This window comes from Pseudonaja textilis, chromosome 1, assembly GCF_049901715.1.
Source record: "Pseudonaja textilis isolate UNSWEBS1 chromosome 1, rPseTex1.2, whole genome shotgun sequence".
NCBI lineage: Eukaryota > Metazoa > Chordata > Lepidosauria > Squamata > Elapidae > Pseudonaja > Pseudonaja textilis.
In genome coordinates this window covers 111,463,544-111,487,517 of record NC_141990.1, presented here as the reverse complement: position 1 = coordinate 111,487,517, position 23,974 = coordinate 111,463,544, and the positions used below count along the sequence as shown (strand labels likewise).

Here is a 23,974-nt window from a genome sequence, read left to right as displayed (position 1 = left end):
TAACCATAATATGATGGTATCATAATTTGATGACAATCACAATACGAACTCTATCATTAGCTTGCTTTAAGTTAAGAGCAAGATAGGTTATGATTAACTTTGTACTAAACTGAGTCAATGATTCTACCACAGAGCATACACATAAGTTTTCAACAGTGACAACAGAAATTGAAAGTAAGCAACATAAACCCAAAGATGTTTGGTTATGAGGAATTTTTCCCAATGCTGCCATGCACTTATGTTTTGCAGCTGTACAGGTAGTGTTGACACCTCATTTAGCAATCACTATCGAATCAACACCTCTGTTATTAAGCAAACAATCACCAAGCAGGATTATGACTCTGCTTTCCTTTGCGATGTTCCTTTGCCCTTTAGAATGCTTAACCCAAAGCTGGGATAGCACTTTAAAACTGACAAGACTAAATCAGTTTCACACTTTTGGCTTTTGTTTTGGTTCCTAACTACTCTCCTGTTCTTGGAATGCTTACTCTGACACTGGGATAATTAGCAAGAAGGGAATTAATGTTTGCATTTACATTCATTGGGGAGGAAGTGGTTGCAAGAGAATAAGCAGGCACACAATAAAGAACACACATCAAAAGCAACTGGCTGCCAGTGCCAGTTCGAAACAGTTCATTCCCCATCCGCTCTACAAAGGGGTGGGGTGGGGGGGGAATAAACAGGTCAGCCAAAAGACAATGTATACTAACTACAAGGATAAACATGTGACTGAGGGAGACTGTGAAGATCATAAACTTGGCCATTGTTTATAAAGTTATTTTTTTAGCACCTTCACAATTTTAACAGTTGCTGAACGAGGCAGTCACTAAACAAAATCTATCTGAACCCAGGTGTTCCTTAAAGTATAAGCAAACAGGGCAACAAACAGAAAGAATTAAATAGAAAACTAATAAGAATTATTCTGAAAAATTACGTATACCACCAGGCCATCAAATCATATTTATTTTGTGCAACGTAGGCTGCATTGTATGCATATCTGCATGTGTGCTTTATAAACTAAACTAATTACATAGTTAAAAAGAGTACTTAATAGTCATAATTGAATCACCTTAATTTTAGTTTTCTTTTATGAAACGGGAAATATATAAATATTCACAAATTCCTTTGCTAGCTCCTAAGATACTTCTATGTGCAATCTGTAATATCTGTAGAAAATTTAACTTAATATGACACAGATAATGCCTCATATGATTAGAGAATTTTATTGGGAGATGCTAAAACAATGAATTAAGAGTTCCGCATTTAATTACGTATGAAAAGTAATATGCAAGTCCCATTTCTTTGTAGGTATGCGCGATATAATCCACGCGCAAAGGGTTTGGGCTTTCAACATGCTGCTGTGATATCCTTGTCCCCTTCACCTGTGCCCCCCCCCTCTCTTTTGGACACCTCTCTTCCTCACAGACTCTGGTATCTCCAATTATGTGAATTTTAACTCCTGAAATTTCCCAGCTAACTGACTGATACTGAAAATTCTAGGAATTGAAGTCCACAAGTATTGAAAGGTATCCGGGATGGGGAGGATTAATTCAGAAAAACGCTGCATGATCCCAAATACAGGTAGTCCTCAACTTATGGCAGTTCATTTAGTGACTATTCCAAGTTCAAATGGCATTGAAAAAGGCGACTTATGACCATTTTTCACACTTACGACCATTGCAGCATCCCCATGGATCAAAATTGAGATGTTTGGCCACTGACCCGTATTTGTAATGGTTGCTGTGTCCCATGTGATCACTTTTTGTGACCTTCTGGGAAGCCACGCCAATAGGGAAGCCGGGTTCACTTAACAACCAGGTTACTAATTTAACAACTGTGGTGATTCATTTAACAACGGTGGCAAGAAAGCTCGTAAAATGGGTCAACACTCACTTAACAACTGTCTCACCTAACAACAGAAATATTGGGCTCAATTGTGGCCGTAACTTGAGGACTACCTGTATAAATAAAAGTGCTTCGTTACTGGAAATTCCTGTTCATGGTATAAGTTATGTGGACAGCCAACAAACATAAGGCAAAGTGAAAAAGGACTTGGAACGGATGAGAACAATGCAGAAAGGCAATAAAATACACACAATCAATGCTGAACTCAGAATTGTTAGCTCAACTCACAAAATCATCCTCTCCTTCAGCAAGGAGATAGTCAGGTAGCATAGCCCCTTCCATTGTAGTGCTCTTGAATACGCCTTTAATTTTGCTGCTTATACTTCTGATTCCTGACGATTCTCCTCTTCTCTGCATGCTTCTGCATAAAACAAACAGCAAATGGCACCTCCATAATCATTTCAAAATGAGAAAACACTTCCAAGGGATATACTTAAGGAGTCTTATTGTCAACACTTATATAATTTGAGACCTTACAGTAAACGCATTACTTTATATCATTATTCAAATCATGTAAAAGAAAACTGTGATGAAAAAGAATGGTTTCTTCTTCTTCTTCTGTGCAGCTGTGGTGGAATGTAGCCTGGATTCCCAGGAGGGAGAAACTCTATTCCAGAGGGCAAAGAGACAGCAAAGCTTGGAATGTTTAGTCAAAAACGCTTGGAACATTTTACCCAGAAAGAAGTGGGTAAAAATGGCTCCTCCCTAGCAACTCTCAGAGTATATCTACAGCTATGCAAATAGTTGTTTAGTTTGATAAGACTCAATCAATCAATAAATCAATCAATCAGAGTAGAACTGGAAGGGATCTTAGAAGTCTAGTCCAACCCCCTACTCAAGAGGGAGACCCTATACCATTTCAGACAGGTGGCTGTCCAGTCTTTTCTTAAAAACCTCCAGTGATGAAGCAACAACAACTTCTGAAGGCAAGCTGTTAATTGTCCTCACTGTTAAGAAGTTTCTCCTTAATTCCAGGTTGTTTCTCTCCATTAGTTTCCATCCATCATTTCTTGTCTTGCCTTCTGGGGCTTTGGAAAATAAGTTGAACCCCTCCCCCCGCCTTCTTTATGGCAGCCCCTCAAATATGGAATACTACTATCATTTCACCTCTAGTTCTTCTTTTCTCTGGAGAAGCCATACCCAATTCCTACAACTGTTCTTCATGTTTTTGTCTCCAGGCCTTTAATCACCTTAGTTGCTCTTCTTTGCACTTTTTCCAAGGTCTCAAATTCTTTTTTGTAATGTGGTGACTAAAACTGGATGCAGTATTCCAGGTGTGGTCTTACTAAGGATTTATAAACTCTGTCCATAGTTGAAGAAGAATAGAGGAAACTACTCTGAAATTAACTCCATGTGTCTTTCTTGGTTCTTGGGAGGCTTGACAGGAACCAATCATATAAAAAAGAGGGAGCAAAACAACAAAACTGCATTTTTTAATGACAGGATTTCCTTTCATTCATAAAACCAAAGAGATAATTAGTAATCACTGTGCCACAGCTATGATTCACATTGACACAACCATGAATGTAATTTACTCAGGTGTTTTTCTAAACTGCTCATTAGTAGGACAGAAACTTGCCCTATTTCCTGGAACTGCTGCAGAGCAATATGAAGCAAAACATCCCAGAAGTTTTAATTGGTTTTGGGAAAAGCATGTTTTTTCATGAAGTAATGTTGAATGAGCAATCTACACAAAAGTTTTCTAAACAGAGGCTATATACTCTGCCATATGGTAATTCCCATTTATTTTTTAATGAAAAGAATACAAAAAAAAAGTTTAATAGGATAGGGAGCTAGTAGGGATTAAAACCCATGTTTAACAGGCATTGTTGTCGTTGAGCGCCACATTGGATAACAAACAAATAGGATGACTGCTGCCTCTTGTTAATATGGCCACATTGTCACAATAGGGTTTTATCGTCATTGACAATAACGGAAGAATACAGATAGTCCTCAGGTTATGTCCAGTCATTTACCGACTGTTCAAAGTTGTGCTTCAGTGGTGCTAAAAAAAACCCACACTTACAACTACCCTTCAAAATTTTTGACCCTGGGATCGCATCATCAAAATTTGGGTGCTTGCAGACAGACCCGCATTTATAACTGCCTCCCCTCCACCCCCATCTGACTTTTGTCTTTTGCCTGACTCCCCTCCACTGGACTCATTGCTCCCCTTCCCCTCCGGCTGACTTGCCATGAAGGAACCTGGTCAAGTAGCTGCCAAGAATGGCTACTAGACATCCTGGCTAAGCATGATGGAAGCAGCGGGGAAATATCCCCATTGTGCTACCCAGCACCCATAGCCCTGGCCCCTTCTTTTAAAAAACAAACAAACATTTTTTTATTAAGTTATTAACAGAGTTGGAAGGGACCTTGTAGATCTTCTAGGTCCAACCCACTCGCCCAAGCAGGAGACCCTACACCATTTCTGACAGATGGCAGACCAGTCTCTTCTTGAAAGCTTCCAATGATGAAACGCTCACAACTTCTGAAGGCAAGCTGTTCCATTGGTTGATTGTTTTCACTGTCAGAAAATTTCTCTTATTTCTAGGTTGAATCTCTCCTTGATCATTTTCCATCCATTATTCCTTGTCTGGCCTTTGGGTGCTTTGGAAAATAGCTTGACTTCCTCCTCTCGGTGGCAGCCCCTCAAATATTGGAACACTGCTATCATGTCAGTCATATCTCCTGTCCTTCTCTTCACTAGAGTAGCCATGCCCAGTTCACATGTTTTAGTTTCCAGTCCCCTAATAATCTTGGTTGCTAATCTCTGCACTTTTTCTAGAGTCTCAACATCTTTTTTATAGTGTGGTGATCAAAACTGAATGCAGTATTCAAAGTGTGGCCTTACTAAGGCTTTAGCAAGTGATATTAGTATCTCATTTCCATTAATTTCCATTAAGTAGCAATGGAAATTCCAATCCCAAAAGCCACCCCAACCAGAGGGCTACCAGTACTTAAAAGAATGACATATTGAATTACAGCCGAAGATACATATTTAATTTTCAAAAATTAATGAGAAGCAGAATGAACATATCCAACGTACCTTTTTTAAAACTTTCAACCCAGGCAGGTATATTATACAAGTAGTCCTTGCCTTATGATCATTTATCTATGACCATTTGGAGTTATGACAGCCTCAGAATGGGTACTTTATGGCCCAATATAGCACTTCCGGCAGTTGTAAAAAGTTGCCACCTCCTGCGGTCACATGACCACAGTTTGGGTCTTGGCAACTGGCTCACCTTTATGACAGTTGAAATGTCCCGTAATCATGCAACCATTATTTAGGACATATTTTGCCAATTTCTAGCAAAAAAAAAAGTCCATTCAGAAGAATGGGTTTGCTTAACGGCTGTGTTCGTTTGCTTAATTTCCACTGCAAGAAATGTCAAAAAAAATGCGTCCAGTCACATGGACTTACAAAGATTTCCAGTCTTAATTGTGGCCATAAGTTGAGGACTAACCTTAACTTTGTACTTACTTGTTTGACTTGGAATTGCGTGTTGGGGATTCAACTTCTTGAAAGAGGTGCTTGAAATACTAAATAAGGAAAAATAGTTGAAAATTGCTAATCATGCTTATTTTCTTTTGTTCTATTTGCTGTATTTTCTTCAGAATCTATTTTACAAATATATAGATTAGAAATAAAAATCACTATAGTTCATATACGTAACAGCATGGAAAGCAGGACAATTCAATAGGTACCAGCAGCAATAACTAAAATGTTTGAACATATTTTCTGATATAGTACTATCATTTTTAAAAATGTATAGTACGTACAGTATTTGTGACAGAAAAAACTGAGATGAAACAAATATTTGCCTGATACCAAGAAGACACTAGGGTCCATCCTGATGAATCTCCCTAAAATTAAGAAATTGTACTGGAAAAGATTTTCACAAGCCTATGTATTAGAGAAGAGACACTTCTCTTAAATCTATACAGACCAGTGGTGGGATTCAAATTTTTTTACTATCGGTTCTGTGGATGTGGCTTGGTGGATAGGGGAAGGATACTGTAAAATCGGAACTACTCAAAATTTCCACTACTGGTTCTCCAGAATTGGTCAGAACCTGCTGAATTCCACCTCTGATACAGACATTAAAAGAGGAAACCAGTGCTCTGAATGGACCAAGAATTACTATAACTAGCAAAAGTAACACGACATGATCATAATGCTCAATTTCTGTCAGTATTCTGCATTATTATCTCACTATTATTTTTAAGGAAACTTCACAATAATGCACTGCAATAATTTAAGCAGACATTAGAAATAAAGCAGAGGGCTTATTTCATTCCATAATTCGAGAATACATTAAGACATTAGAGCTAATATAGAGGGGTTATTTCATTCTAGAAATTTCAATTGAAAGAGAAAAAGCAAGTAGACTCCTTGAGCTCAAAAACTTCAAAAAGTAACACTGAAAAACAGTTAAAATTACAAACTGAGGTGGCTCAAATATAAATAGATAGTTGTTACCTCATGCGTGTGGCAGAACCTAGGTATGAAGACATTTTCTAAGAGTGAGAAAACTTGTTCATAGGCTTCAAAGAAACACCGCATTTGTTGAAGTTTCACAACTTCCTCATAGGGGCCTTCAGCAACTACAGATGAAAATGTCAGACATGTCAATAATATGAAAATACTTATAGGAAAGTGTAATATTTCAGGATTATGATATCTGTCTCAGCAGTATTTGGCTGATTTTGAGTTTAGAAATTAAGCAGAATGGGGCCTAGGAGAACTTGGATGAGCCTATATGTCTGGTGTGCTATGTTATTTGTTTATGTTTTTACATAAACATAATCTATCCAGAGACACCATTTGTAAGTTGGATGGATGGATAAACACACACACACACACAAACACACACACACTCTTGAATGGGAAAATTTTAAGGAATCCCAAATCTATAGTTTAGATGAGTGGTCACCAACCGGTGGGCTATGGCCCACTGGTGGGCTGTGGGAAAATTTTGGTGGGCTGCAGAGAAATCTCACCCCCAGAGCACCCCCCCAAAAACAATTAATCCAGGCTGCGCAGAAATGCAAGGCTGCACCACCCACATGGCCCACAGGAACCCTCCCTGTCCACTCACTCCTTACCCGCAAACTTGCCTGCTAAATTGCTATTTTTCTGCTGTTCTGTTGTGCCGGGAGATTTAGATTAGCTAGGAAGCAGGAAATGGTTGGATTTCTTGCTTTCTAGCTAGTCTTTAGATCTTTGGCTCTGCTTTTAAACACAACCGAACCTCCCTTAGGACTGAAGGTTCTACAGTATTATTCAGTGCAGACTCATGGCAAGCAAATTTTATGTGACAGACTGAGTTAGCCAATGGCAGACAGATCTCTGAATGAATCTGTGATTCTGTGAGCAACTCAATCTGCCTGCCTGCTTTGCTTGATTTTGGGTAAAAGTTGCTCTTTTTTATATAAAAAAAATCAATATTTATAATATTTACATACAAGCCATGCCCAGCCAGTCACATGATCACCAAGCCACACCCGCAAATTAAGCCACACCCACAGAACCAGTTAGTGGTCCCTGGGATTTAAAATTATGTGTTTGGTGGTCCCTGAGGTCCAAAAGGTTGGTGACCCCTGGTTCAGACTAAGAAACTGAAAGGACATCCCAAAAGAAACAATTGCAAATGACTTCTGTATTGTTGTCAAAAAGCTAAGTGGACATTTCCATGAAATCATCAGAGGTCAACCTTGATTTTTACAAAGGCACCACATCTGTTTGTTTCTCATTTCATGGAAAACTTGAAGTTGTGGGACTGATCAAGGTACAAAGAAAGAGCTTTTTTTTAAAAAAAAATAATTAGGTAATGCTAGAATTTCCTTGTTTTATGCTCATTGAGTAGATCAGCCTTCCCCAATATACCCTCTGTAGGTAATGGTGCCACTATGCCCCAAATTCTCAATATTGCTAAGACATGTTCATGCCAACACCTGTATTATTCTACAAGTACCATTCAGAAAAAAAGCAACAACTTCAAATACATTTTTCTTTTGATTTCACTTACTACTTTGTATCTCTTCCACAATGAAAGGATCAAATTTAATTTTGTCAATGCTTTCATCTAAGCAATATGTTTCATAGATTTTCTTGACTTCTTCATGGAGGGACATTTTCTCAGAATCTGATAACTCTGCCTGCAAAATTCTATTATTAAATTGCTCTGTTGTTTGGGATAAAATAATAAAGAAATATATTGAGTTCAGATTGATTTAAGGCAATTCACAAGATAAGACAATTCTCAAAATTCTTCCTTCGGGTTATAAAACTCTCCCTTAACTCTCCCTTCAAGTTATAAAGTTGCTTTTGAAAGGAAAGCCTGCCCAAATTACTAATCTAACACTTTACAAGGGCGGGAGGAAGCTTCATATTTTTGGCAGGCCAGGATATTTTCCAAATGGCAGGATACAGATTTAAGCACCTTGCATGGGCATCCATCGGCATCCATCGGCTATTGCAATATAAACAGAATGCTACATTAGAGGGGCTTTTCCATTTCAGCTCACTTAAAAACAAATCCAAGTACCTTATTTTCAGAAATCTGATTTTGATACATAATCTGGAAAACTTCTGCAAAAAAACTACATTAGTTCAAACTTATACTTGCAATGTAAATAAGTATCACTTTAAAAATCACTTTTTCCCCTTCTTTTTCTTCTTTAAGATTTTATGCATTATATGATAAACTTTAGTGTGGAAGCCACTTTATCCCCTCTATTTGCTTACACAGGCTTAAGTGCATTGCAGAAGCAACTTTTTATATAGTCATTTTTATTTAATGTAACTAAAAAGATAACATATTGAGACAGATTTCTTACCTAACTCCAGGTAAAACTGCAAAACATGTACTGTTCCTTCTTTCTTCAAAAAACTCATAAATAGAAAGAAAAGATCCTGCTTGCCTTCAAATTCTTTCAGTTCAAAGTGCAAGGCCTTAATAGAAGATTCAATACATAATTTATTTCTAATTATCCATACCATCTTTTTTCTAAACAAAGGCATATACACTTAACGTGCATTTTTTTTACACTTACAGAAGGTTTTTTGTTTCTAGATTCTGCAAATTTCTGCAAGAAAGGAACCAAAGGTGAAGCAGGTTCAGTTGCTATTTCAGGCTGTAAGAAAAAAAAAATCAGAAAAAAAAATCCAGCATCCAGGAACAAAACCGTATAATTTCACAATTACTATAATTTTTTTTTTGTAGTACTTACTGGACTATCATCAATGAAGATAAGTATCAAGTGGTTCACAGTATCCTAAAAGAAAAGACAGGCCTATTTAAAAGATAGCTGAGACAAAAGGCAAATCATGTTATACTTTCCTTGGAAACATTCCTCAAAAACTCTAAGCCCCACCATTAGAAGAATTCGGCCCTTCTGCCATTCTTCCAATTTATGTGAACAATTAATTTGGAAATCTTATTTGTAAAACTGGGACGTAAGCCACCACTTTAGGGCCCAGAACTACATGAGATTCCATCTAACAACCTACTTCTTGTCCTACACAATCAAAAAATCCAGTTAGGGTGAGGCTACCAGATTTGGAATGTAAATATCCAGATTATCTCTATATTGTAGCAAACATAATGCCCAATGATTAATAGAATGTTTCCAGCCCTGACAAACTTGATGTTAACATTTATTAATATTTTTATAAAATGGAATGTTGGTAATCAAAGCATAGGGTTCTGGTAAAAGAGCAGTATAGGAGGAAGGGAAGAAGGAACAACTGAGGGGGGGAAAAGGCCACAACTTGTTCTAACCACCTCCACTTCTACTTCTGGTCCTGTACTGTACACTGAAGAAGCAAGATGCTCTAGAAATAGAGCCCTCTATACACCAGCCATAGAAATTTAATAAGTGTAGGTTATTAAGTTAGATTCACATCTAAGCCTGGTGGAAACCAAGGACCTAAGAATTATTCAGAGAAAGTCTAAGAATTTAGACAGTTCCAAGCAGGATAGTATTTTGTAAAATAGGATGTTCAGCTGTGATAAATGCAATATTTCCAGATATTGAGGAAATCCTTTAGATATAACTTCTAGAGCTCCAATCAGTTATTATTATATCATTAACTCAAACCCCACAAAGTAACTTCTGCTGGGCAGGGTTTTGTCCCATGTTATATTGGTGTAATTCAATTTTCTTACAGTTAAGAGAAAAAACAGGGAATTTATAATTCGGCGTACACATACTTACATAACACATACTTACATAACTTACATAATAATAATAATTCTGCAAAGCCTTCTATAACCTGACTTTCATGAAATTCTTTGCATGAACATGTCATGCAATTTTTAATGTACATAAAATGATAATATGAATTTATTTAACTGTCTAATAGGGTCATCTTAGAAGTTTGACTACCAGAGTCCCTGACCAAGTTTAATTGCCTTCCAATTCTTCTCTAATGTTTGCTCTTTTATGCTAAAATGGGAAAGACTAAGAGATATTAAATATAAGAAAAAGAAAACTGATATTCTAGGGAAGCAATTCTTAATGTGACAAAGGTGTTTCCTTTCCCAACACTTCCAGTTGCAGTGACTGAGTATGGGGATGCCAGATGGAAAACTGTACCTCAGATTTTAAAGATTCTTCAACAAAAACTCCCTTTCTATGACCCTGTAATCCCTTAATTTGGAGTATAGTTGAGTGACTGTAGGGAGCTGAGTGTTTTCTGGCCAGATGCCATTCCTGACATCATGTGAAGTTTGCAGCAGATATTTTTAATTTTTGCCCTGATAGAGAAACATCTGTCACTGTCTAGGATTGAACTCTCTATCTCCCAAGTGGGAGGTGAGCATCTTAACCTCCAGGCCATCAAGATTCTTTAACGAACACCTAAAATTGCTCCTAGCTAGATACTGACCCTTGCAAGCTATAATTCAATTGAATATAAAATGAGACAACCTTGAGGTTAACATTTTTTTATTTTTTTCATTAAAAATCTAACTTCTCATTGAACCCCTTCCTCCTTCATTGAACATTTCATAAGCCATCATATACCTGTCATGGCCTACCACAAACTACTGGAGCTTCTCAGCACTTACCGGATCAGCTAAGTAATCCATAGAGGGAAGGAAAACAGAACCCGACAGGATTTCTCTTATGAGTAAAGTGAATGTCCTGGAGAGAATAAAAGCCAATTTTATGCAGCCATACCTTCTTCATAAGGTTAGCATTCAAATTAAACTAGGGTAAAGAATAACTTAATGCACCGTTAAACAAATACATACATACACAATTTCTCGTACATTTTTTTTCACAGAAAACTGCTCTGCATACATACATGCATGTACCCCTTTTTCTTTTTGGTAGTCTTTATATATCCACCCACTCAATGTGACTTTGGGGGCACACAAAAAAATGAAAAGAAGTCAAAGCCAATAAATAAAATTTAAAATCCCCCAAACCTGTCACTAAAATCAAGCAGGCAAACACAGAAAATGCAACTGAAATATACTGTAACTCCTAAAAATGGAGACTTTACTCATTTAGCCTTGATCCTGTAAATAATGGGGTTCTATGTCACACATAGGGCATTTATTATGATAGCAGCCTACTACAGATCTAGGCCAATTTGAAGCTTCTGTGTTCTTGATCCCTGCCACCGGGCTGAAGGAACCAGAAAAATGCAGTGATTTAATGATATCCTCCATTAAACCTCATGGCAATCTGAAGAACAATTACCCAGCCTCAGCTTTTCATGTAACAATATACAATGGGAAAGGAAAACCAACTATAGACTGATATTCTCATCTCTGGATGGAACCGAACAGTTTCTTGCCTGTGTGCCATTGTTTCTTCTTGACATTTGTAATCTTGCAAGTAATTTAATGTGCTGTCCTGGCATACATAGAGAGGAGCCAGATACACTGAAAGATATAGCTTGGCACTACATATGTGGTACTGACAAAGACGAAACAGTTCCCAATTTGTACTTTTCTTTCCTTCATGCTGCACCTATGACTATTTGTGTCTGGGCAGAACCGCATCAGAATGTGTTAAAGAAAAACTTGGGGTGGGATCTCTGCCTCAAAGTGACGTACATATAGACATCGTTATGGTGATTTCCTGGTGTTTCTTTGACAATCAAGGCAAGCCAGAGGACTGAAAGGATAATAGTTGGAGTGAAGGTAGATAATCTGCATCCACATAAAACCTATGTGAAGAGTTGAAGTCGCAAGTAAGCTTTGTTCCGCTGTCACCTTAAAATACTGCAAGATTCTCACTTTTAGTCAGGTAATTGCAAAGCTAAGAAGTCAACGCTACTTTGCAGAAAACATAATCTTGAATGGATCAAATAGCTAATCTCTTACCACTTCTGAAGCTAAAAGCGTTGGAGCCAAGCTGTTACTCTGTTAGTTGTTCAGCAGAACATTCTTCAATGAAACTGACAATTGAAAACAACTTCTAGAATAGCTAAGCACCTTCTAAACAAAAAGGTTAACTAATTAAAAGAATAACATAGACTATACAAAGGGTGTGTGTGTATGTATGCATATAATAAATAATAAAATAAAAAATAACAATAAGGTGGACTCATGGTCTCCTGCTTTCTAGCCTTGTGTCTTAACCACTAGATCAAACTGACTCTCAAGCTTAAAAATAGTTCAAAGAAAGTGCTCTAAATCTTTAATGAGCATCGTATGGCAACAATCCAAGTTTTTTATACTACTGCTTAGAGAGAGAAAAAAAAGCTGCTGTCACTTGTAAGGACAGGCATCTCCTCAGAAAATAAAATTTCCTCAGTTTCCTTACAGAGATTTCTTGAAAGAGGATAGGATAAAATTACAGAAGTCTCAGCAACCAGAAAGATTTCCCCCTTTGTTTATCTGCCAGCTTTTTGAGGCAGATACTCATAGCTCTAGGGCAGGAGTGTCAAATTGCGTTGTCACGGCATTGTCATGTGACGTATCGGGACTTTCTTCCCCTTTGCTAAACCGTGCGGAGGCGGGGCCAGCATGTGATGCATCTGGCTTGCAGGCCATGAGTTTGACACCCCTGCTCTGATGCAAACATGTGAGGAAGCTACTTCTTCATTGATAACAGAGAACTGTCCAGCTAATTAGAATGTGAATCAACCCTCCCTCTCTCCCCCTCCCTCCCTCTCCTTCTAAACATACCCTAATGGGACTCACCCATCAAACTTAATGCAATGTTTAAAGCAGTGGCAATGTTTCCCCCTACCCCGCCCCCCTGAAAAACTGTTATCTGTTCTAAAGAGTATAACTGGTTCTACAACCACTTTAGAAAAGGGGCAAACAAACAAGGCAACTGGAGAGGAGAAAAAAGTGCATTCTGAGGTATTCTGTATTTTTTGTATATAAAAATATGCATGTACAATGCTGTGGTAGTAGAAGTCCTGTTCATAAATTAATAGGCTAGGCCAGGCCTGTCAAACTGGCGGCTCATGGGTCGGATACGGCCTGCACAGGCTGCACTCACCCCAGCTCCGCAAAGGCAAAATACATAGTGATACATCACAATATGGCCCATGATGCGAGTTTGACACCCCTGGGCTAGGTGGTCCTCAAATTAGACTGATGGCATAATTGCAGAGTCAAAAATCTTTCATTCCTGGCAAGTTACGGAACTTCCTCAGGATCCCTCAGAGTTTGTGGTATTAAAAAATATATATTGCTAGTTATCTCAGAGTGGTAACTAGGGTGTCTATACCAAGTCTGGGACTTATAAGTTCACTTCTGATGCAGCTATTCACTTAGAAAAGAAAGTCCTTGATTCTAGCACTGATTTCTCAACTCAAAAGAGGCAAAAATATGAGCAGGCATGCCTTTGAAGAGCAATGGTTGTTGTTATGGTGTCCTCTCCATATTCTCCATTGAATCTGGGCATGTTAATTTTATTGGTGCACATCTCTAGAAGCCTTGGCCAAAAAGATGTGGACTTCCTTACCTAGTTCACTCCCAGAAGCAGAATTCCACTAACTCTCTCTTAGTTCTAGAACACTGCAGAGACGCAAGTTCTTATAGATGTCATTCATATACAACATGACGAAATAGTAAATACTAAATACATGAACCCAAAACTCATACACCCATCCATTTACTTCCACATCTGGTTTTGCAAATTATAGGAAACAAAATATTCAAATCAATTCCAAAGGTCAGTTTTTTCTGACAAACCATAAGTATTCAAAGGATTTGAGGAGCTTTGAGCCAGGTAAAATGTATTCATGTAAATCACAGGTCTGTTATTTTATTCAAGGTTATTTTTTGTAAAAAAAAACAAATTGTCCTATCCCTTTTTATAATGCAGGCCCTGATAAGCAGTTTCAATACTGATACGGCCTTTTGTACAATGAAGGTGGCATACTTGATGGTTGAAAATAATAGAACGTTTTCCTCCACTGATTGAAATTTACCACGATCAAGCATTGACAAGACCAAATTCATACCCTACACTGATGGCTTTTCATGAACACTGAAAGAATCAACTATTCCAAGTTCATTTATGTGTTATAAATTAAGACTGGTAGAGTAATCTTGCCCACAGCAAGATTTTCTGACATGCACGCTTTTCCATTTAACAAAAATAGGAAATTTAAACACATTGAATGTTAGAGCTTCATAATATCAAAGGAAGAATAATATACCCGCAATCTGTTGCCTTCGGAAGCAGAATATAGGAAAAAAGAAGTTCAGTAAGTTTTCTTAAATAATTGAGTTCATCTCTTCTACTTCTCAAAGCCACATGAAGTGATGGTCCATATTCTTCTAAAGCTGCTTGCTGTAAATATTCTGTATTTTTTACTGTAGGAAAAATTAAATTCAGTAAAATTCATATGAAAATTCATTTCTGACAATACTTAAACGAATAAAAATAAAAGCATATATAAGAACAGAAAGGTCAATTTATTTCTAAATAAAAGGCATGCAATGTTTAATATTACCTTTTTGTCTAGCTTTAGCTATTACTTCTATATGCTTCATTGCTGCCTTCAGCATTCTTTTTGTTACAACAGTTGGAATATTCACCTGAAGAACACATAGGAAGATAAATTATTTGCAAATTCAAGAGAAATTTTGGTTTTGCGAGTAGATTTTGCTTGTATAAGGAAACTTTCATGTAAGGAATTCTGGGAGTTGAAGTCCACAAGTCTTAAAGTTGCCAAGTCTGGGGACCCCTGCACTAATGACTCAAAAGATTTTTTTGAAGAACTTCACAAGTATTAAATTAATATAAAACAATTGTTTACAATGAGATAATCTCTTAGATATTTTTACTATGCCTATGCCTCAAAGCCATTCATTAAATATAACATCATTGTGTTTCTTACCTTGTAAATTCTGCGAAGTAACACAGATGCAAAAAATCGTAAAGTTACTCTTAATTCATCCACAGGTGATTCATCATCAGTTATCTCTCTACAAAATTTCAAAACAAAATATAGCTCTATCTTAGTTTGGCTGCACTTTGGTTAATTTAATTTAATCAAACAAGAATATTAATATTTATTTTAGCTTTATATTAGTTTGTGAACTTTTTCTTCGTATACATTTTATAACCTTTATATTATTTCCTATGTATCATCTGTAAATCAACAAGCTTTTGGTATTCCGAGGTCTATAAACGTAAATACTAATAATTTGAGAACTTTACTCAAACATGCTATTCATAATTTTGAAATAATTCATACGTGCGTTTAGAATAATATGATCCGTGCTAATGATTTTGGGGCCTTTCACCTTTTGGCAGAGGGCTCTCTTCTTGCCAATTATGCAGATCCTCAGAGCTCCCAAGGCTTACAGAGGCCTATGTATGTTGGAGGTCAGGATATTGCCACTTTCTTCCAGAGAAAGCCATGGGAGATCAGACATGGCAGCCCCTCACCAACCATGGCAGTTTTCAACACACATCCCATAATATTCCATGAGATACATGCCAGGATTGCACCACCAACTGTGGATTACTTGTTGCAGTAACTAATCTGTGAATGGGAAAGTAGTTTGATTGGAGAAAAAAAATAACTAAAGGAAGAGAGCACGTCTGCTGCTGTTAGTACTGATTCCTTTGAACAATTGCTCCATAGGAGTTTTTAAAAAATGACAGCAGAAAATCCTTCTCTTCCCCCATTCTCTGGCCATAGGTAGAAGTGGTGGGGGAGGGGGGCACTGAGGTATCTTCTCCTCTTTGAGGCAAGCAAAGCAGGGAGACGAACCCCATTGCTGTCAGATCTCCAATTTCAGGGTGACCATTCTATGGAACTGAAGAACTAGCAGAAGGTTCTGCCTCCAGTAATTGAAACCAAAGGGAGAATTTCCCACCCTGCTTCTTTCCTCCCACATTTCTCATGCGAGCTACATCCCTGTTCGCCTTTTGCTGAAGCAAACTAGAACTCAGAACAGTAGCCAACATTTTTTCCTGCAAGTAATTTCCTAAAGAGCAGCACTTTAATATTGTTGTTAAGTGGAAGAACTCTGAGAAAGCCTTTGAAATGGTCTCCTAGCAGTTTTCACAGTAAATTTTAAATTAACTTCTTTTCTTCTTTGCAAAGTTTAAACTTGAAAGCTGGAACACTTATCAAATCTTACTAAGTTATGCCTCAGATAATGGGATTGTTCCCCTTTAATCAAAGTTTCTTTTATTTAGAAATTGAAGAAAATAGCGATAGGTATTTATAAATCAAACTTATAAATCAAATGCACTGAGAGGCTGGAATAAAAAGCTGAAAATCTAATGTAGCTCAAAGTGGGAAAAAAGGAACATTAAACAGGCAAAAAGCTGCAAATATACATAAACAAAATTCTGCATGATCCAGGATCTTGTCTTGTAATTAGAATTGCCAACTCCTATCAACATCAATTCTAAAGAATGCCCTCCAAAATATAAGTATTTTGACATTTTTGTATTTGCCTCAGTATACATGCATGGACAATAGTCACTGACCGAGGCCATGCTCCCAAGAAAGGGCAAAATCAGGACAAAAAAGTTAAATATTAATTAAACTAACAATTAAAATCAATTGCCTATAAAGCGAGGTACCCTACCGTTATCTTATCAACATACATATATTATTCTACCTATTCTACACACACATGTCCGGCTCACACTCAAAATACCAATGTATTGATAAGGAAAGGGGGAAAAGTTAAGTGTCCTTATCTTGTAATAAGTCCTAATGGATGTCATGGACTTTATTCCCAGAGAAGTATACATACTGAACAAGATCTGGTAACACTTCTGAGTGGTTAGTTTTACTGGCTTTATTTCATTATTTGTATATATTGTTTTGGGTTGTGAGCTGCTTAGAACTTGGTTAAGATGGGCAGACATGAAAATACTTTAAACAAACAAATAAAGATAAAGGCAGAAATATAGGAAATAGTCATGTGAACATAAAACTGAAGTCAGCACTTCAAAGATTTAAATATCACCACACAAGTAAGACCTTACAATATAATTTGACTTAAGCTACAAATTGACCTTGGATGGTGGTGGTGGGGATGCATTATTAAACAACCTAAATAAACCTGAAAGTAAGATAACAAATTACTGTCTTAGGGAGATCAGATGGAATTTCAAAGGCAAATTATAGAAGAACCTTACCTGTACCAAGGATAAATAAAATTTTCTAGTACTAGTTCAAACATCTGCAAACAAGTAAAATAATTAAGATGTGTATGCCACAAAATAGCCAACAATAATACTTAGCACATATAAACATACAAGAACACTAGGCAGATAATATTTTTCACTCTGCACTTTGTAATTCAAGTTACTTGTACATAATACATGACCAAGGATATGATATGCAACTGAAGGACATACTCAATACTATGCATAACTATAAAGGCTACCTGAATCTATGTACATACCAATAGTTATAGTTTCAAGAGTACAACTAGGTAAATTATTGCATGCATCCAGATTAAAAGACACTTGCAAAACAGCACTTGGATTTTCTAATGTTGTTACATTATCAACAGCCAGAAAGGATTAACTATCCTAACAAGGTAGCAACTGTAAAAATAATGAAAACTGTTGTTCATCTTGGGATTTAGAAAACATGACAGAAATATTTATGTTTAAGCAGTTTTAGAAGAATAGCAATTGACAGAACCTCCTATGATTTAAAAAACGAGTAACACAAGTTATCTGTAACTGGTGATGCTAAACAATTACCTCTGATAAGGAAGCATCAACTTTAGAAGGAATTTTCAGGCCCAGCCATGGCTGATAATCTTCTAGTAGTGAGGCACGTCTATAGAAACGACAACAAAAACAATCCATTCATCCCCATTAAGATATGAAAATATAATTACCGGTACCCCCCTGAAATATTTTAACTCACCCATGTCTATTACATTTGATATCTTCACATATAGCACAACTGCCATTCTGGGAAGATTGTTCTTGCAATTTTAATTGCTAAAAGGAAAACATAGAAAGGAATTCATTCTTCAGGATGCTAGTAAAATTACTATCCATTTCAAAGAGGGTTTTTTTGTAACAAAACTGATCAAACTTTTGTCAGTTGTGGAAGTGAGGGAAATGCAATTACTAGTAGTCCTCGACTTACGACAGTTTGCTTAGTGACTGTTCAAAGTTACAATGGCACTGAAAAAAAGTGGCTTATCACCATTTTTCACACTTATGACCACTGCAGCATCCTCATGTGATCCCCTTTTACAACCTTCTGAGAAGCAAAGTCAATGGGGAAGCCAGATTCACTTAACAACCGGGTTACTAATTTAAGAAGTGCTTAAGTGCTTAAGAAGTGCTTCACTTAAACAAATGTGACAGGAAAAGTTGTAAAATTAGGCAAAACTCACTCGACAAATTTCTCACTTAACAACAAACTTTTGGGCTCTATTGTGGTCGTAAGTTGAGGACTACCTGTACAGTTTGGAAAAAATAAGAAATTATTCCCCTGACATAAATATATTTTGAGAGAGATGAGCTAGAAAGTTCAGTTAATTCACACATGGAAGCAATTCTCAAATGTGTAGAGTTGGGATCTCACTTACGAAACATCCATTTCTCCTTCTCTTCTGCCTTCCCTTTCTCCCCACTAATCCTTCTTAGCTATTACTGAAAGACTAATTTTCCCATCAAGCCAACCAAATCAGGGAAATAGGAATAGATTACCTAGTCTTACTTTGGATAATGCTACAAGTGAAAACTTTGCAAGTCCCCCCTCCCCCTTTTTTTAACACCTTTTTAACACCAAGTCAGTTCTGGGTTTATTTATTTAAAGCAGCAGCGATATCAAAACCTTAAGCTGAAAAGACAGTAATCCTCAACTTACAACCATTCGTTTAGCGATAGTTTGAAGTTACGATGGCCCTGAAAAAAGTGACTTATGGTCATTTTTTACCCTTATGACTGTTGCAGCATCCCCCATGGTCACGTGATCAAAATTCGGGCACTTGGCAACTAGCATGTTATTTATGACGGTTGCAGTGTCCCAGCATCATGTGATCACCTTTGCGACCTCTTGATCAGCAAAGTCAATGGGGAAGCCAGATTCTCTTGATGACCATATTAACTTTATTGCAGTGATTCACTTAACAATTATGGCAAGAAAGGTTTTCAAATGGGAAAAGACCCCCCCCCTTAACAACTCTCTCGCTTAGCAACATAAATTTGGGGGTTCACTTGTTAGTCGTAAGTCGAGGATCCCTGTAAGTAGAAAAATACAAACTGCCTTAGAATCTCCCTCTTTCATTACAACTTCAAGTCACTTCTCCAGTATTATAAGCTTGCCAGCACTACTCTCATAACAGCTACTTCTGAAGACTGTGCTTTTTTATATATGTATGTTTCATAGCCTTTTTGTATGATCTAAAAATTCAGAAAGCAAAATAAGAATGAACAATGTCTTCCTGACCACAATTCTTAAATATTAGTTCACTGCTAGATAATATATTCAATATTTATACAGTGAATTCAACAATTCTTTATATGTTATGAATACATTCTACCCAGTTAAGTCAATAAAAATCTATCAAGTAATTTAACTGATTAAAGAACAGTCTTACAATCGATTTACTGAAAATGGTAAAAGAATGAAAACTTTAAAAAATGCCGTTAAGCTTATGGGTGAAATTAACTTTATTAATCCACAATGGCAAAATGGATTTCCTGTTCCCACTATAAATCTCTACATATAGAATCCCAATTTGTCAAACAACTAGGAAATATTTCCAAACATATATGGGTGCAAAAGAAAAGTAAAAGTTTATTTAACACAACCTTAACATAATAACAAGTTTATTTCTACACCTTTATTCTTCCTTTTAGAATAGATCAAGGATATATTTAATTTGCATCACAGCAACTAAAAGTAATTAGTAATGAATAGATCTAAAATGCCAGCTTCTCATGTAACATTTAAAAATGCTGAAGCCTGCAGGTAAACACAAGCAATGTTTCACTATTAATCCATCAGAGATATCAAAAGTACATTGATAAAGTTATACATTACCTTGGATTTTTGTTTTATTGTAAACAGAATATTTGGTAAGAGGGTATCTGGTCCTAAGTAACAATAGAATGTTACAAATCCCGCCACAAAAGACCAGAAGATCATTAAGATGTGACGATACCTCAAAAGTAAAGGGAAAAATTAAAATCCACTGGACAGTGCAAAATAACATAGCCCTGCCTCCACCTCTGGAATATTATATTCAAATACCTACATGTTCAATGTATAATTACATACCTATCAAAACAGTCATCCTACATGCCATTTATTTCAGAAATATAGCATAATCAAGCCCAATAGGCCAATTCACAGAATGTTTTTTGTAATATTTTAAAGAAAAAATGTTACTTTGTTGTCCAGAGTTGCTCTGGATAGTGAGATGGGTTGTATATAAATTTCATAAATAAATAAAAATACTGTAGTTAGGAATATGCAAATATCATACATAAGGGAAGGAAGTAAAATGGCAACCAAAGCTCAACTTTAGTTTTTTAAAAAATCACCTCGGTGTAAGTTTTCCAAAACGGATATAAATACTGTATTAAATATGAATTTGTCTTGGGTTCAAAAAAAGCTGGCAATTTTATAGGTTAGGGAAAAAGAAGGATTTGATGCTTTAGTTTCATTTCAGCAATTTAAGGGGAAATTCCTTTACAATAACTAAAGATCAACTATTGGGATCATGCTGCAGATGGAATTGGTTAAGTCCTTTGCACCTGGCCCTACTGTTGATCCTTTCTCCTACTATTTCACATATACAAACCAACAATAAACCCTGGTATACATCCCTATTTCTATAATTCCAAAGCAGTTGTTGCTCTAGATTCAGAAAAGAAAGCAATTTAAGGCAAGTAGGGGAAAATGGCAGGAAGTACTAATTTTGTTAACCAGACTTTTTTTGCTAATTGTGTAAACACAGCTGCACTGTTTCACCTTGCCTTGGAGGCTATTATGTCTTGACAATTAAAATCAGAACAGCAGTTTATTTATAAAAAAAGTATTTTAGCTATGCTTCCAAGACTCACGAGTCTGATAGTATTCCTTAACAGGTCCTCTCCAGATTTGACAATGTACTTGTTATCTGCATTTTGTTGTTTTTGTATATAGTATGACCACAGCTTTATAAGATTTTCTCAGCCTGCATTAACAGATGTGATAAACTATAATTCCCATTAGTCTTCTAAAACATCTATACTGTAAATAAATATTAAGTGGAGGAGGAGTTAACCATTGTTCTAACCAACTTCCTCAGATCTTTCAGTAAGAACTACCATCCTTTCTTTCCTAAAAGGAAGTTTTGAAGCTGAACTCAAAGGAAAAGCAGTCTTGTTTATATTGGAACAATTATAAATCCCTTCTTCACAACAGTGTTGTTTACAAGTGGATGATGTAGAGACACAAAAAGTGAAATTAGCTAGACTCCTTTAGAAAGTTGGGAAGAAAAACAATCATTCATGTTCATTTATGTTTATGCCTTCTACTTGCCTGAATCATGCTAAAAGGAAGGGCATCAACATATGGTAAGGAATTAGTTGAATAGTTGACTGGGGTTGGTGAAACCAATGCGTGCTAGTGTGCTATGCTTAACACATACAGTACTGTAAATTGAATGGTTGGGAGAAGAGGAAACACTCTAGCTACTTACATGTGTGTGTATTTAATAGTATCAATGGATGAGCCAGAGCCCCATGGGAATCACATTTAAAATCACAAAAAATGCCCAATCCCACTTGCAACAGTAAAATAGGACATTGCCAAAACTGGTTCTGAGCTTTATTCCTCATTTTCCAGAGCAAGTCCTACATCTACAGTTTCACAACATTCTATAACTCTGTGGTATCTATGGTGGTGGGAATAAAGCTTATAAAAAGTAACATACATCTTTCTTCTCCAACCCAATGAAATTATTTCCTTGGAGGGGGGCGGGGGCCGTCACACAAATCCACTATCTTTTAGGAGATCGCAGCGCTACATACTTTGAAAACCACTGGGTAACTGATACGGTTACCGAGGAATCCCTGTCGTATCTTTTGCTCTGTTTTTAGAAAGCAGCACATCTTCCCCTTCTTCATCCTATCAAAAAGTATCATTTTCCTGCTCGAGTATATTCTCCATCGCCCCGGAGGGAGAAGCTGCGCCAAGCAGCACATGTAACGAAGTCCATGCCATCTCGCTCCTATCGGCCAGCACCAGACCCGGACCCAAGGTCTCTCCTTACCGGCTGAGCAGGAGTGTTGCCACACTGAACCCCAAAAGGATACAGCAAAACAAAGGGTACTGGCGGCAGGTCTCGCGCAGGACGTCCACCCGGGGCGCGCGCTGGCACAGCCTCTCCACGGCCGCGCGTGCCCACCTCATCCTGGAGGATGGGGGGAGACTGCGCCCCCGGCTTCAGCTTGACCCGACGATCCCCAGGCGCTCCGTAGCACACTTGAAGGGACCGAAAGCCCCTGCCTTCCGGTTTCCACCACTCGATCCCTTCGCATCACGTGCAGAGGGCTAGACCAATAGGGTGGCTTCTCCAAGGCGGAAGATAATCCTCGCCGGCCCCCGGAGCCGTTCTCGCTTACTTTCCCACCCGGGCTCCCTTAGTTAGTACCAATACACCGCTGCTTGAAAGGAGCGGAGTTCGGTCTTTTCTTTTCACTTCATCTCGCGATCTCTCGAATTGCAAAAGCTATCGATTGAACAAGAAGGGGCAGAACGGAGAATGAGGCACTTCCGCCCTTACCGTGACTCTTTTGGTTGCCCTTTAGCCTGGAGGAAATAAAGCCCATTAAAATGGCGGCGTTAGTTGTTGCCCTGATGCCCGAAGCGCCGAATCGCTCGCATTCTGTTGGATTGGAAGCCTTGAAACTGTGTAAACGCGAAAGCCTCCCCCATCCCCTTTAAAACTCACTTTTCTTCCCTCGAGATGCCTGGGCTTGATTGCAGCGTATCCTGCCCACAAATTCATAGCGTAGATGGTGGTTTTTCAGCGGTGGTAGTAAACTTGGGGACCAGATGTCGTTGAATATCAATTCCAATTTTCGTTCGTTTGCAGCTGGTACGGCAAATATTGAGGGACGCTGTGAGTTATGCTACTTCAGCAATCCCTGGAGTATACAATTCCAGTTCGCTTCCGATGCAAAACCAGTTGGACACCAGCGATAAATTGCATGCACCTGCTCCCCTAATGCGATATACTCCTGTGCGGCTCCATAATTAGCAGGTTATAGAGGACGTGTTCTTGATAAAGTGCTTGTGTGAGTTTGCTAACCAATTCACATTTTCTTTCATTTTACTGCTAAATCGCTGTTCTAGATTAAAGTTGGCTACACGCTTGGATAAACTCTGCTGAAAATGAGTTTGTTACAATCTGGCAAGCCTTCTGGCTATAATGGGAAACAGCTGCTGTGTTTTAAGGCAGTTTAATCATGCACACCCGGGGACTCTTCCCCCCAATGATATATATTATACACCAAAAACCTCTCAGCTGACCTAACTAGAAATGAATAATATAATCTGAGCACAAGTCCCTATCTATATCTTTAAAATCATAAAGAATTGGGGTTTAAAATATTTAAAGGAATACATTTTAAAAATATTTTC

The 23,974-nt window shown here is 37.5% G+C and overlaps 1 protein-coding gene across 2 annotated transcripts in view; it reads right to left on the bottom strand.

Moving 5' to 3' along the window:
* The window catches only part of SNX14 (sorting nexin 14), a 30,910-nt gene extending 7,770 nt beyond the window's left edge, over positions 1 to 23,140 (bottom strand). The window contains exons 1-16 of one of the 2 annotated variants that reach the window (XM_087914654.1): positions 22,602 to 23,140; positions 20,384 to 20,504; positions 18,248 to 18,324; positions 18,079 to 18,157; positions 17,503 to 17,546; positions 15,233 to 15,320; positions 14,846 to 14,930; positions 14,549 to 14,705; positions 10,983 to 11,058; positions 9,142 to 9,186; positions 8,965 to 9,045; positions 8,749 to 8,863; positions 7,938 to 8,093; positions 6,389 to 6,513; positions 5,390 to 5,448; positions 2,134 to 2,266 (exon numbers count right to left, since the gene is read on the bottom strand). In XM_087914654.1, the coding sequence (XP_087770780.1) occupies positions 2,134 to 2,266; positions 5,390 to 5,448; positions 6,389 to 6,513; positions 7,938 to 8,093; positions 8,749 to 8,863; positions 8,965 to 9,045; positions 9,142 to 9,186; positions 10,983 to 11,058; positions 14,549 to 14,705; positions 14,846 to 14,930; positions 15,233 to 15,320; positions 17,503 to 17,546; positions 18,079 to 18,157; positions 18,248 to 18,324; positions 20,384 to 20,504; positions 22,602 to 22,741 (1,581 nt within the window). In that variant the 5' untranslated portion in view covers positions 22,742 to 23,140. Of the gene's footprint in view, positions 1 to 2,133; positions 2,267 to 5,389; positions 5,449 to 6,388; positions 6,514 to 7,937; positions 8,094 to 8,748; positions 8,864 to 8,964; positions 9,046 to 9,141; positions 9,187 to 10,982; positions 11,059 to 14,548; positions 14,706 to 14,845; positions 14,931 to 15,232; positions 15,321 to 17,502; positions 17,547 to 18,078; positions 18,158 to 18,247; positions 18,325 to 18,728; positions 18,788 to 20,383; positions 20,505 to 22,601 lie in introns of those variants that run through there. The other variant, XM_087914659.1, reaches the window with a different exon arrangement.
* Between the last annotated feature and the right edge of the window lie 834 nt (positions 23,141 to 23,974).